The sequence below is a fragment of the Schistocerca gregaria genome, chromosome 2 (assembly GCF_023897955.1).
Source record: "Schistocerca gregaria isolate iqSchGreg1 chromosome 2, iqSchGreg1.2, whole genome shotgun sequence".
Classification (NCBI taxonomy): domain Eukaryota; kingdom Metazoa; phylum Arthropoda; class Insecta; order Orthoptera; family Acrididae; genus Schistocerca; species Schistocerca gregaria.
In genome coordinates this window covers 334,898,957-334,913,787 of record NC_064921.1, presented here as the reverse complement: position 1 = coordinate 334,913,787, position 14,831 = coordinate 334,898,957, and the positions used below count along the sequence as shown (strand labels likewise).

Sequence of the window (14,831 nt, the reverse complement as noted above, 5' to 3'; positions counted from 1 at the left end):
CTTAGGATTCACTTCAGGATCAAGTGAAGCAATGACAGTCGTTCTAGACAACCCGTCACAGTAGCAAATGATCATGTTATTCCTTTCTATACTGTTGGTCATTTTCTACTAGTCCTACATCATGGAAATGCTCTCGTATCTCCTTGTTTCTCCTACGATCGAATTCGTATCCAGTTAAAGGCCTTAGGAGTCTCATTTCCGCCGCTTCAGTTTTCTGTTATTGTTTGGTCCCATACGAATGACAAAAAGAGCAGTAAATGCACATATTACTATAAAATACATTCAATATTTCTTGTTAAGGAGCTTCTTTTAATCGTGCATAGTATGAGTGACATACGTAAGTAACGTTATAGTTTCTTTCAGGACCACGCAAAGAAAACTGCTGCTGTATTTAAATCTTTCATTCCCAACTCGCCAACCACGAAGGCCTGTTGTAGAAATTTGTTCTTTCCAAGCAAATATCACAGCAGGCGACGGAACGTCAATACTGCCTGGTAAATAAAGAAGATCTCTCGAAAAACCTGCTTGGTACTGGGGAATCGCACTATTATCATTTATTTATAGTACAGGGTTGACCCTTTCTAGACAAAAAATTGCTATATGTATATATACACAGGTATGAGAGTAAGTGAGTGTCAGAAACACATGATGCATGATTCAACAAAAATACGCATTCCAGCCAAACTTGCAGGTTGCGTTGTTGTATTTCTTCAGGAACGGCACGAGTGCAATATCCTCAGTACGCTGAAAGTGTTAGCCCTGGTGAGAACAGCTTTCTGTGTAGTTGGAGTGCTGTATTTCGGAGCTATGTGCTCGTACGGTGGGTAATTCCCTGACCAAGGTAGCCGGTGTTTGGTGTTTCAAGCGGCATCTTATCGAAGATATACACCGCATCATCTGCTAAGTGACAACGCGGACTTAAGTGTGTTGCGATTGTGATAGGCGGTTACTGATGAATGTGACAAAAATAACAGGATGGAGATTGGAAAGATTGCTGCACAAGTGAATGTCGCACTCGAGAAACTAACGGAGTTTTATAAAGGATTTGCAAAGCGAACTGGAGCTCAAACACAGTGATGCAAATGCCTGAAACGCTAAAACGTGGCACCGAAGCCATAAAACCTAGATTACGGACAAAGGTAAAAAGGCATTTGGTAGCATGGGTCTTGTTCTACACTGCTTCCAACCTTTGGCAGAATTTACGTCTCAACATCGAAACATTGAGAAGGTTCTGTGATGATTTGGACATCCATATTATGGTATACCATGAGCCTCATCGTTATTCTGCAAGTTGGCGTTACTGCCGAGAATTACGTGAATATTTTGAATGATCAGATCCATCTCATTGTACAAAATTTGTTCAAACTTAGCAGTTATACAGCCAACCGGTTGGAAATAAATGTTTGGTATCAAATTTATTCCCCAGTGGAAACACTGTATTCCAGCACGAAAGTATCCCTGTTCGCAAGGCTTGCATCGTCTAGGACTAGTTCCCTGAGAACGAGGATGAAAAACCGCATCTCCCCTGGGCACAGTTTACATGTCTCAGTATTAACGAGACTTCGTGGTTGCTGTGGAGAGAAGTGTGCGTGATCCCTGTCCAACTCCATCATCGTTACCTGAACGTGCCACTATTTTACTGGAACAATGTTTTACGAATCCCGTGAAAACAAGACAGAACCTTCATTTATCCATTACGAGATAGCTAGAAGCAATTTTGAATGCTAACGTGTTTCCTAATCCATAGTAGGCTCAGGTCTTGTATTTTTGGCGTTTTAATATTCTTGTTGCTAGTCACGAAAACTGGCAACGATCGGGAGAGCGATGTGCAGATCACTCACCCTTCCAATCCACATCCAGTGACAACTGTAGGCCGAGAGGATGACACGGCGGTCGGTCATTAACCTTAGGGTCTTCAGACACTTGTTCGATCAGAGTTTATTTAGTTTTCGTTTGGTTAATATTTTTGTTCACACCGTGTACACCGCAACTGAAACTAAGATTCTGCGAGGAAAGGATCAAAACTACAGTACGGAATAACCTGAAAATGGCTCCAATGACGAAAGTGCACAGTTTTTCCGCAAGGAAATAAAACATAGGTAAAATAGTCGAAGCTTTGTCATTTAGAAATAAATCCTCCCACTCTATGGCCACAGTGCAGGATCGGTGATATGCACTACTGGCCATTAAAATTGCTAAAATAAGAAGAAATGCAGATGATAAACTGGTATTCATTGGACAAATATATTATACTAGAACTGACATATGATTACATTTTCACGCAATTTGGCTGCATAGATCCTGATAAATCAGTACCCAGAACCACCACCTCTGGTCGTAATTATGGCCTTGATACGCCAGAGTATTGAGTCAAACAGAGCTTGGATGGCGTGTACAGGTACAGCTGCCCATTCAGCTTCAACACCATACCACAGTTCATCAAGAGTAGTGACTGGCTTATAATGACGAGCCACTTGCTCGGCCACCATTGACTAGACTTTTTCAATTGGTCAGAGATCTGGAGAACGTGTTCGTCAGGGCAGCAGTCGAACATTTTCTGTCTCCAGAAAGGCCCATACAGGACTTGCAACACGTGGTCGTGCGTTATCCTGCTGAAATGTAGGGTTTTGCAGGGATCGGACGAAGGGTAGAGCCACGGGTCGTAACACATCTGAAATGTAATGTCCACTGTTCAAAGTCCCGTCAATGCGAACAAGAGGTGACCGAGAGGTGTAATCATTGGCACCCCATACCATCACACCGGATGATACGCAAGTATGGCGATGAAGAATACACGCTGCCAATGTGCGTTCACCGCGATGTCGCAAAACACCATCATGATGCTGTAAACAGAACCTTGATTCACCCAAAAAATTCCCTTTTGCCATTCGTGCACCCAGGTTCGTCGTTGAGTACACAATCGCAAGTGCTCCTGTCTGTGATGCAGCGTCAAGTGTAACCGCAGCCACGGTCTCCGAGCTGATAGTCCATGCTGCTCCAAACGTCGTCGAACTGTTCGTTCAGATGGTTGTTGTCTTGAAAATCTCCCCATCTGTTGACTCAGGGATCGAGACGTGGCTGCACGATCCGTTACAGCCATGCGGATAAGATGCCTGTCATCTCGACTGTTAGCGATACGATGCCGTTGGGATCCAGCACGGCGTTCCGTATTACCCTCCTGAACCCGCCGATTCCATATTCTTCTAACAGTCATTGGATCTCGACCAATACGAGCAGCAATGTCGCGATACGATAAACAGCAATCGCAATAGGCTACAATCCGATCTTTATGAAAGTCAAACGTGATGGTACGCATTTCTCCCCCTTACACGAGTCATCAGAAGAACGTTTGACCGGGCAACTCCGGTCATATGCTGTTTGTGTATGAGGAATGGGTTGTAAACTTTCCTCATGTCAGCACGTTGTAGATGTCGCCACAGTGCGAAACTTGTGTGAATTCTCTGAAAAGCAAATCATCTGCATACCACAGCATCTTCTTCTTGTCGGTTAAATTTCGCGACTGTAGCACGTCATCATCGTGGTGTAGCAATGTTAATGGCCAGTAGTGTATTTTCAACGGGATGAACAGTCTAGGTTGCAATGACAGCAGAAACGTATTGAGGCGTTTCGCCTTTTTGAGTGATTTTCCGAATTTGTTTAATAACTTCGGGCATCGCATTAGTCATAATTAGCCAGTTTTTGGTGTATACCTTCGGTGAAACCGAAACGTTGGTAGTTTTACATATGCTCAATGCGGTCATAAAGCCAGAAAAAATTTATTGACTGGAAATTCTGAAGGTGCCTCAAACAGGCGAAATGCGTCAATAAAGATACTGCTGTTGTTGCAGCCTAGACTGTTTCTTTCCGCTCAAAAGAAGACGAAGATGAAGCGACATAAATTCATCAACCATCGAGAAAACGACTAAGATCTTGTCGTGCGTAATGGGACAATTCCTTTCAGATCAGGACGAATGAAGCCAACTAAACGACTCGAAGTTATTTTGAAGTAAGATATTTTTATTTATCCCGACGGAAAAGAGATTTAATTGCCGACATTAGCTGCGAAGGCGGGAGAGAAAGACGCCCGTCGTTCTTTCCCGAGAGCATCGAGAGAAGTGCTTCGCGTTTCTCCCGCCCTTTCACCGCTCGCTCCCGTTCGCCGGCGGCCGCTGCCGCTGTCGCACGGCCCTCCAGTGCGCAATATTACCGCCGGAAGTCGATAATAGAGGGAGACAGGTGAAGAGGCCCTTCTGGCCCTGGGTGCCCTGCCACGACGCACCGCGCCGAGCCGGGAAGTCGCTTTTCTTGCGGGCGCCGGTCTCAGGACGCACTGCGCGAGGAAAGTGGCGCTGCGCGGAGAGCGAGCCCACCTCCCCCGCCGCAACAATGACGGAGCGCCGACCGAGTGAAGGTGGGGCGAACTGCCGAGGAGCGGTGAAAGTCGCGCCGCCCGCCGCTCCGTGGCTGGCTATAAGAGCCGGCGCCGCCGAGCAGAGGCATCCAGAGGTGCACCAGCTCCATCCGCAGCAACAGCAACAGCAGTTCCAACACCAGCAGCATGCACCAGAAGGTCAGTCCCGCAACACGATGCATTCTCAGCTTCACACTACGTCAGTTATCACAGATGGGAAGCCAGCCAACTTCATTTGAGAGGATCTCAATTACCTGATAAGTTTTTTACTCACTACATATTTAAATATGCAACACATGTCACTATCTTTTTTCTACCAAGTTCTAATATGAAAGATATTACGACTGTAGCCTTTCTCGGAAAGTAAATCTGATCTTTGGATGATAAACCTTTCCATTTTTTGGCAAACTACTTTCTATCATTCTATGAACTTGATCATTTCCTTCCGTTCTGTTCTCTTGTTTCGTGTTAATCACCGAAAAGTTTTACAAATCTGGTCTTATTGTTTCATTTCTTATCTTATTACCGCCGCTAACTTATCTCATGAACTTCATCTCTGTTGCCTGTTTGCAAGATTTTCCTTTTTATTGTTATTCTCCATGAGTCAGAACAATAAACCGGGAGGTTATAATTAAACTTTCCCTATTCAACATGTTATAACATGGAAACTAATTACCGTACGAGTACCAATTTTGGTAGAACTAATGTAAAGAACATGTGGAAGAGAAATAATGCAGATTCAGTTAGATTGAAACATTTTTAATGTGATGTTACGGTACGTCATTCCATTGCATGCCCGTACCATTACTGTTGCAAAAGGGGCTCTATAGGGCTCGCACCAGTGTCCAGAAGAGCCTCAAAGTACAGGATTGCATTCTGCACAGCAGAACAAAGCATGTCTGTAGGTTTGCTGGCTTCCACTCTTGACACGATGCGCTTCAGCTCACCACGTGGGTGAATGGTGCCCTGGTAAACTCTCTCCTTCAGCTAGCCCCGTGACCGGAAATCACAGAGAGTGAGATCGGGTGAGCGTGCAGGCCAAGCATTCAGAAACGATAGGCTGATAATTCGATCGTTTCGGAATGTGTTTCAGAGAAGCACGTGAACTTTACGAGTGATGTGTGAGGGGACCTCATCTCACTTGAAAACTGAGTTAAATGCACCTCTCTGCTGTAGAAAGGGTATAACATGATGACGCTGGACAGTTACACTGATCCTTGAACGCCAACGTGTTGAAAATAGAATGGGCCGATCATGAAAGTAGCTGTGAAGCCACACCATATGGTGACACCTTCACCATATAGAGAACATGCAAGCACAGTGACTCGAGATGTAGATCCACACAGTCGTAAATTATATGTGTTCACCTCTCCCGTCAGAGAAAAATGAGCTTCGTCTGCCCATAAGGTGGTCCAGGCCCACCCCTCGTCAACTTCAATCCTTGCGAGAAAGTGAAGATCGAAGTCAACACTTCGTTGTACGTCCTGTGGTGTAAGCTACTGTACAATATCCATTTTGTACGCATATCATTTAAGAATGGTTCGAAGCACCTTCCGTACAGTAGCCCACTGGACGTTCACCTTTCGTGACACAGCATTCGCACTTTCTGACGATCGGGAATTGCGCGCAGCATTTTCTGCCACAACGATTTCATCAACCACATATAGTTGCAACCTGTCGTCAGCCTCTTCCTGGAGTGACACCCAGTTATGCAGTTGATTCGAACTTGTTTGTCATGCTTCGCAGAATGGAGAAGGAGGACCGTTCCGTACTCCTTACAGCCGGTGATATCCTCGAAGTGCGGCTGCCGCATTACTCTTGTTTTCATAACAGAGCTTCACGAATGATGCCCGGCTCCTTTGATCGAAGCTAATGCTGACACACGTCAACAAGTGCTCTGCGACTGCTCAGGTGTGTGAGAATTTGACTCACGATGACTGATCATGGCATCAGATAGCCATAGTTGTAACTGGACGGTGGACGGTGTTGCGTGAAAATTATGCATTCCACGGTCAGGGCATTCATGCTACCAAGTTTGGTACCCGTGCGGTAATTACTTCCCGTGTTGGAACGTGTTAAACATGGAAAGTTTAATTATAGCCACCCGCTACAAGAGAAGATACTGCCATAGTGTTATACAATTTCGTTAGTGATTGTTTTCCTCCCCCAAAGTTCTTCCAGTTGTTCCTTGTATGTAGACTGCGGCGGCGTTGTTCCCGAACTGTGGTAGTGACAGGGTGACTCGTGTTGCAGGCGTGGTCTAGAGCAGCAGTGCTGGCCTGGGTGGCGGTGGCGGCGTGCGTCGCGGCGCCCGGCATCGAAGAAGAGCACGACGACGGCGGCGGCTACGGCGGCTACGACCACGGCGGCTACGACCACGGCGGCGGCCACGTCAAGATAGTGAAGGTGACGGTGCCGCACCCGGTGCCGGTCGAGGTGCCGCACCCGGTGCCCGTGGCGGTGCCGCAGTCGTACCCGCTGCACATCAAGGTGCCACAGTTCATCGAGGTGCCCGACGTGCACAACGAGCAGGTGACGGTGGAGAAGCCGGTGCCGGTGCCGGTCGAGAAGATCGTGCCGTTCCCCGTGGAGCGGCCGGTGCCCGTGCACATCGAGAAGCAGGTGCCCGTGCCCGTGCCCAAGCCCTACCCCGTCAAGGTGCCCATCGTCAAGACCATACACCACTACGTCAAGCACAAGTGGTAGGCCCCAGCCCCCCCCCCCCTCCCTGCACTCATCATCCTGCTTTGACCAGTTCCTCATTGTTTTCTCTCATCTTTGTTAACTAGTTCTAGTTTTTTTATACTGCATCACCACAATTTTGTAATAAAATGATTTTCATAGAAACCTGTGTTGATCATTTACATTATACCATATGAGTATGTAGAAATAATTCCAGACTGGTAATTACAACAACAAACCATTAAACATATACAACACGAAAAGATACGCCTTAGAAGGATCAAGAGATGGTATGAATAAGGCTAACTCACTCAGGTGGAACAGGTGGCTCCACTAACCCTTAATACTGATTTTAAAAAATGGTTCAAACGATGGCTCTGACCACTATTGGAGTTAACGTCTGACGTCAGCAGTCCCATAGAACTTAGAACTACTTGAACCTAACTGACCTAAGGACATCAAACACAACCATGCCCGAGGCAGGAATCGATCCGGCGACGATAGTGGTCGTGCGGTTCCAGACTGTAGTGCCTAGAACCGCTGGCCACCCCGGATCACAAAAAAAAAAACAGCCAGCACTTTATTTGAAATTGAGCTCAAAAAGTTTTTGAACAATCTTAAGTCAATTTTCTCGCGGGAGAGAGCTGAGCATGTGCAGCAAACCCTTTCAAACTCACGTTATGAGAAAATCGGGGAGCGCAGCCCGACAACAATTAATGAACAATGCGGATGGCCAGCGCCAAGCTCATTTAAACACAACCAATAGCGTCAAATGGAGACAAGTCTCTGGAGAACATACAAAATGATCCTCATCGTACACAGTCTCTTTCCTCGACCTGGGAAACCAAAGGAGGAGTTGAATCGGTCCCCAATTAAGTCCTGTGGTGAAGTCGTTCCTGTCACCCGGTGCAGAAGGAGACACGGGTGGTGGGGATTTCCGAATCGACAGAGATAATGCGGCAGAAACCTAGGTACCGTGCGGACAGTACAGACAGGGCAGGACTAGGGTGACCCAGCTCGGCACTTCAACAGTCGCACCGCCCTGTAGCCAGCCTACCGACCGTCAACCCTCACACCATAACATTGGTACGCTGGTGATGCTGACCAATTGCTCTCCAGCAAGCCCCTACACTCCACCGGACACACCATCCACAATAACCGCCCGGTTCCGAACGTCCATTCCCCTTGTAAGTTGTCAGGCAAATCCAACACCTTCCATGAAAACCCTGACATAATAAGCAAATCTAATAGTATGTTGCATAGCTCCGAATAAATCGTGACATTAAATTATCCAAAGTAATACAAGTAACGAGTGAGCAAATGGAATGCCACAGACTAACACAAGAATGCCTAAATGCATGTCGTACCTTCCCACCGTGAGGCAGACGCAGTTCCGAGGGGAGAAACGAGAACAGAAGCCGAGAGCAGAACCGTGTTAAGCTAGAAGGCCCTACGATAAGGCAGGGGCTTGACACCCACGCCGCCAGCCTACCTGTACGACTACACAACCCGCTAGTTTTAGCGTGAGGATTTTTCGCGTCTCTGTTACGTAAAGGACCACCCCCTAGCCCATATTAAAAGCCTAAAAGCTAGAGCCCTCCAGAAAAACAGTATAGATCTTACGATAACACAAAAAGGGCCACTACCACCCGCAAGTTTTAGTGTGAGACTTTTTCGTGTCTCAGGTCCCATGTTAAAAGATAGAGCCCGCCAGAAGAACAGTATAGATCTTACGATAACGCTAAAAGGACCACACCACCCGCACGTTTTAGCGTGAGACTTTTTAGCGTCTCACTTACGTTTCAAACTTTAAAACCATTGCCCCACCACGAAAAGTGTAACGTTTCTCACTGGATAGACAGAATTTTTGTAGGCGGAGCTTAAGGTTAACATTGAGACCCTGATTGGTCTGATGAAAACAAAGCCAGAAAGTTTTTTTAAACTAACTTCGGTAAATTGCAGTAAGGAGAAGTTAAGAGAGTTGGTTCCGAGACGGCGAGCTGGATGGCTGCTGCGCCGGCCGCTGTCGCCCTGACGCTGCCTAAACACCGACAAGGTAATGAACGCACGCGATGCCGCATTTTTGAGCGCATAAGGCTTCACTCAGAACTGCAGAAGACTCATCTGTTACACCCCTTTTTTGCGTAATACTAGTGTCGATCGTTAATTAAAACTCATGGTGTTCACATTTGCCACTTGAAGTAAAGATCTGAAACGCGATGATTTTTCTATTTTATACACTCCTGGAAATTGAAATAAGAACACCGTGAATTCATTGTCCCAGGAAGGGGGAACTTTATTGACACATTCCTGGGGTCAGATACATCACATGATCACACTGACAGAACCACAGGCACATAGACACAGGAAACAGAGCATGCACAATGTCGGCACTAGTACAGTGTATATACACCTTTCGCAGCAATGCAGGCTGCTATTCTCCCATTAAGACGATCGTAGAGATGCTGGATGTAGTCCTGTGGAACGGCTTGCCATGCCATTTCCACCTGGCGCCTCAGTTGGACCCGCGTTCGTACTGGACGTGCAGACCGCGTGAGACGGCGCTTCATCCAGTCACAAACATGCTCAATGGGTGACAGATCCGGAGATCTTGCTGGCCAGGGTAGTTGACTTACACCTTCTAGAGCACGTTGGATGGCACGGGATACATGCGGACGTGCATTGTCCTGCTGGAACAGCAAGTTCCCTTGCCGGTCTAGGAATGGTAGAACGATGGGTTCGATGACGGTTTGGATGTACCGTGCACTATTCAGTGTCCCCTCGACGATCACCAGAGGTGTACGGCCAGTGTAGGAGATCGTTCCCCACACCATGATGCCGGGTGTTGGCCATGTGTGCCTCGGTCGTATGCAGTCCTGATTGTGGCGCTCACCTGCACGGCGCCAAACACGCATACGACCATCATTGGCACCAAGGCAGAAGCGACTCTCATCGCTGAAGACGACACCTCTCCATTCGTCCCTCCATTCACGCCTGTCGCGACACCACTGGAGGCGGGCTGCACGATGTTGGGGCGTGAGCGGAAGACGGCCTAATGGTGTGCGGGACCGTAGCCCAGCTTCATGGAGACGGTTGCGAATGGTCCTCGCCGATACCCCAGGAGCAACAGTGTCCCTAATTTGCTGGGAAGTGGCGGTGCGGTCCCCTACGGCCGTGTGTAGGATCCTACGGTCTTGCCGTGCATTTGTGCGTCGCTGCGGTCCGGTCCCAGGTCGACGGGCACGTGTACCTTCCGCCGACCACCGGCGACAACATCGATGTACTGTGGAGACCTCACGCCCCACGTGTTGAGCAATTCGGCGGTACGTCCACCCGGCCTCCCGCATGCCCACTATGCGCCCTCGCTAAGTCCGTCAACTGCACATACGGTTCACGTCCACGCTGTCGCGGCATGCTACCAGTGTTAAAGACTGCGATGGAGCTCCGTATGCCACGGCAAACTGGCTGACACTGACGGCGGCGGTGCACAAATGCTGCGCAGCGAGCGCCATTCGACGGCCAACACCGCGGTTTCTGATGTGTCCGCTGTGCCGTGCGTGTGATCATTGCTTGTACAGCCCTCTCGCAGTGTCCGGAGCAAGTATGGTGGGTCTGACACACCGGTGTCAATGTGTTCTTTTTTCCATTTCCAGGAGTGTAGTTATTGAGAAGCCACATCAGCTACTGTAATTTACGACAGGTTAGATAAGTAATTAAAGATTATTGGTGGTCACTGTAGACCATTTTGATAGTTTTCTCTTTTGTGAAACTTAATTTAAACCTAGATTATAGATGTGATATGGCATAGGTCATCCTTCAATCCATTGTAGAACTTGGAAACCCATTCAGGGAATATTCTTTCACATTTTTGTTGAACGCAGTTGGTTTTCACCATCCTGTATTACAACATTTCCTTTTATCAATAGTGCAATTTATAAACGATGTTTTGTGTGTAGAATAAAATTTCCAATGGTAAACTTAACAGATTTTTCGATGTTATTTTGCCAGCTAACTAAAAATAGGAAAGCCTTGAACCCTTTCCACTAAATTTAGTTTGTATTAAGATTCTTTTACAGGGAGTGCAGTGGAGCTGACGCTGAGATCATTAAGTATTTATTTATATCATCGCTAGTCTCACTGAACTCTTCTGAATTCTACATGTCATGTGTGGTCTGTCGTCTCCTTACCAGCAACAGGTCCTAGGTTCAAACTAATTAATTCCCTAAAAAACACTCTCAGAGCGTCGTTGCGCGAAAGTGGTAGGCATACACGATATAGAACAAACAGACACCACCATGAATGTTTAGACCCTAACGCTCAACCTACTTCTTCTCTTCCACCAGATAGACAGAACCAAAGACCCTTTAACCAGCAAAGACGGTGTTCAACTCACCGGGTGCGACCTATTTAACTCGCTGCACGTCTAAATCCCTACAATTCTCTTCTTGCGAAGGTACTATATAGACTGCACAGTGAATCGTGACAGTTTATTAATCGTCGTGTACTTGTGAATGCTATAAACGTTTTCCATTTATTTGGTTGTTGATTAAGTCAGTCAATACCATCTTAAAGTAAATGCGAATTGGTAACCCTATTAACTCATATCGACTGCAGACATTCATCAGTTCCCTGTGCGAACGGGAAAGGAGGAATCTTTAACACTGTACAGAAATTAGAAGGAAATGAGAGTACAAACATTGAATAATGCCGTCGGACTTTCTCGGATACCTTAATTGGTAGTGTAGAGGCCGCGAAAGACAGGAACCTGTTTTTCGAATCCTGTTTTCTCGCACTTAGTTAATAAGCAAAGCATTCAAGTATAGTCCTGTTCAGTAATTTATATCGAAATTACAGTAAAAGAAAGCAATGAGGATGTAGGAAAGCCACGTCATGCAAAAGTGGAAACATGCATTCTTCTACCTAATCAGCGAAATATAGTTCAATGTAACAGATGTATCTAAAATTTGGAGACAGCTATTCTCGCTCCCACAGTCCTTATTTCACTACCATGCAGTACTGTGCAACAGCAACTGGTACCGCACAACTGTAATATTTCCGTACGCATGTGCATGTGCAGAGAGCATAAACTGCAGTTTTAGAAAACGTAAGCGACGTCGCATGGACTTACAGTGGGTGAAGCAAAGTAGAAATGAACGTACTACTATTTACTTCATTGAATCGTCACCCTGCATTATATTCCAGAAATCTTATGAGAGAAAGTATGATTTTATCTGGGTAAACTGCTAATAAGCTAACTAAAATCAAGAGTTTTTTTTATTTTTTACTTTAAATTTTCTATCTTCAGTTCTCGACTGGTGCGATGATTCCTGCCCTGAATTCCTGCATTCTAATAATTCATCATACCACAGTAGCACTTCTACCCTGCGTCCTCGAAGCGAACATTTAACAAATGTTTTTCCCATCTCTGGCATTTTACCTGCCACAGTTTCACTAGCACCATATTCAAACATCTTAGCACATGTCCTGTCACACGACAGCGCCTTCCACACAATACTTTCATCGCTGTTCCTGCAGAAAACGTCCTCCTTCCACTCCACTTCGTTTTCCATAGAACCACAAGCTTTGATTGAAGCCTTATTTGGTAATCCTAGTTTCCTTATTTCAATCCACGCAACGCTATGCAAGAAACGTTGTAAGCTTCCTGTAAAAAGGTATCTATAAATGAAAATACTGAATATCCATTTTTCAAAAAATTTCTCTTCCTTTAACGAGCAGTTTAGATGTCGTATTGAAGTACTGAACGATACTGACTGTTGACTTGCCCTGTGTGTTCATGTGAAAAGTGTCGTGAAACAAAACTTAAATGAGAACTGAATTTGAAATAATGAAAATGAAACTAACTGAATGCCATAACAAACTAATTGTGTACTCAGTGAAAACTATTTAACTAACACTCATTACTGAAGTACATTACGAAAGTTGCGTAATATAAAGTGTAGTGCCCGATCTAGGATAGCTACGAAAATAAAATACTACTTTACTCAGAATAAAATAAGTGTTTGAGACTGCCTACACAGTTCACAGTAAATTAATCTGCTTATTCATCACAACACCTGAAAATTGTGGCTACGTACTGCTTCCCCATAAGAATGCAAAGCAGGATCTGCCCTGAAATAAAAGCAACTTACCTCATGCTCAGCATGCTAGTTTGTGTCTGGTTTTCTGATGTTCTCGAAAGCAAATAGAAGTCAGAAGACGCAGCAGCTAAAGAAAAAGTAAACTACTCAAAACAATTGTTTTTTTGTTTTTTTTTTTTTTGTGAGAAACAGTCTGCGGCTTCGTGTGGCATGAGGTGCAATGCGCACAAGAAAAAATAATCGAAACTTTACTGAGAATGGTGGAAGAGGGTTTTACTTCGAAGAAAGTTGTTCTTGAACATTGACAATAAAGAATGGACAACGTATGAAGACCTTAACAAAGGCGAATTTCTCTCAATACAAAAATTACTGACATATCAAACAATTGCCTTAGTTGTGACATACTGAAAACAAAGAGATCCAGTTAATACTGGTCATGAATGATATTAGTTATCTGAAGGACAAAGATAAAGGCCGCCTTCAGTTGATAGTTCTGACAAACATTTCATTCTTGCGCACGCATTGGTTACCTTGAAAAATTCCATTAAAAATTCTTGTCAATCAGAAGAATCGATAACATATGTCTACAGACAAGTGTTTGTCTCCATAATAAAATATTCCAAATAATTTCCCTCACATTCACACATATCAAATCTCCTTCTCTGAAAAATCAGCTGCTTGTTACTATGTCTCAAATAAAAATACTCCAGCACTGCACAACATACTGACGACCAAGTGAACTACAGATAAACTTAAACACAGACTCAAGGATCTTATTCACTACTCGTGCAGTGTGCTCATTCATCTCCGTCCCAGTACAGGTGAACTAGGTGTACCCAGTACAGGTGAACAGTAAAGGTGAACTATTTGCAGTGGCAGAAAACATGTGAGAACGGTACACGTACGTTCTCAGGAATTTATCCTCAAGGCCTAATTTCATTGAAGTAGACTTCTTCTGTCACTTTATAGAAAAATTCTAGCAGGAGATCCGCAACCATCTTTGGCTTTAAATTTTAGTATGTAAGGTTTAGTCAAATGAAAAGGTCCATTCGCAGATATCTGGACAATGTGTTGACAATTATTAGCATTTGAACTTTCTATATGGATTTTAACTGTGGATCTGAGATCATTTCTAATGTCAGTTCATGTTTCATTGTCAGACGCTCGTTTTGTCACGTGAAGTAATTTTAATTGACTACGCATACCGCATTTTAACCATTATATTTTCAGTACTGGTTAATCATGTACTGTAGCTATAGTGTCCTCTGCCGGCCTTAGTTTCTTTGTATATATACCAGACGCATTCTGATCATCACCAGCACTTACTATGTTTCTACATGTTAAGTTTGACGTTGATATTATATCAGAATATTTTATGGTATGTGTGTCTGGTACACATGGCTGTTAATCATGTTAACACTTTTTATCCTTTTATTCACTTAGCATTAGGAAACTAAACGTAGTTGGTTACACTCTGTTTTTGTTTGTAACAGATCTGAAGATGGAAGTAGCCGAAACCGGTAATAGTGAAGCGTAAAAGTTTGTGTTATCAAGACGGATCTGTAAAATAAACCGCCAGAAATATGATCACGGACACATTTACAGACTTCATGTCTTCAATTGATAAAATTCATTGTATA

The 14,831-nt window shown here is 44.9% G+C and overlaps 1 protein-coding gene across 1 annotated transcript; it reads left to right on the top strand.

Moving 5' to 3' along the window:
* Window positions 1-4,464: 4,464 nt before the first annotated feature.
* On the top strand, window positions 4,465-7,258 carry LOC126336144 (MAGE-like protein 2). Its single transcript, XM_049999637.1, has 2 exons — window positions 4,465-4,570; window positions 6,665-7,258. Exons 1-2 carry the CDS (start codon window positions 4,559-4,561, stop codon window positions 7,115-7,117), a joined length of 465 nt encoding a protein of 154 aa, XP_049855594.1. The 5' UTR covers window positions 4,465-4,558; the 3' UTR covers window positions 7,118-7,258.
* Window positions 7,259-14,831: the final 7,573 nt, after the last annotated feature.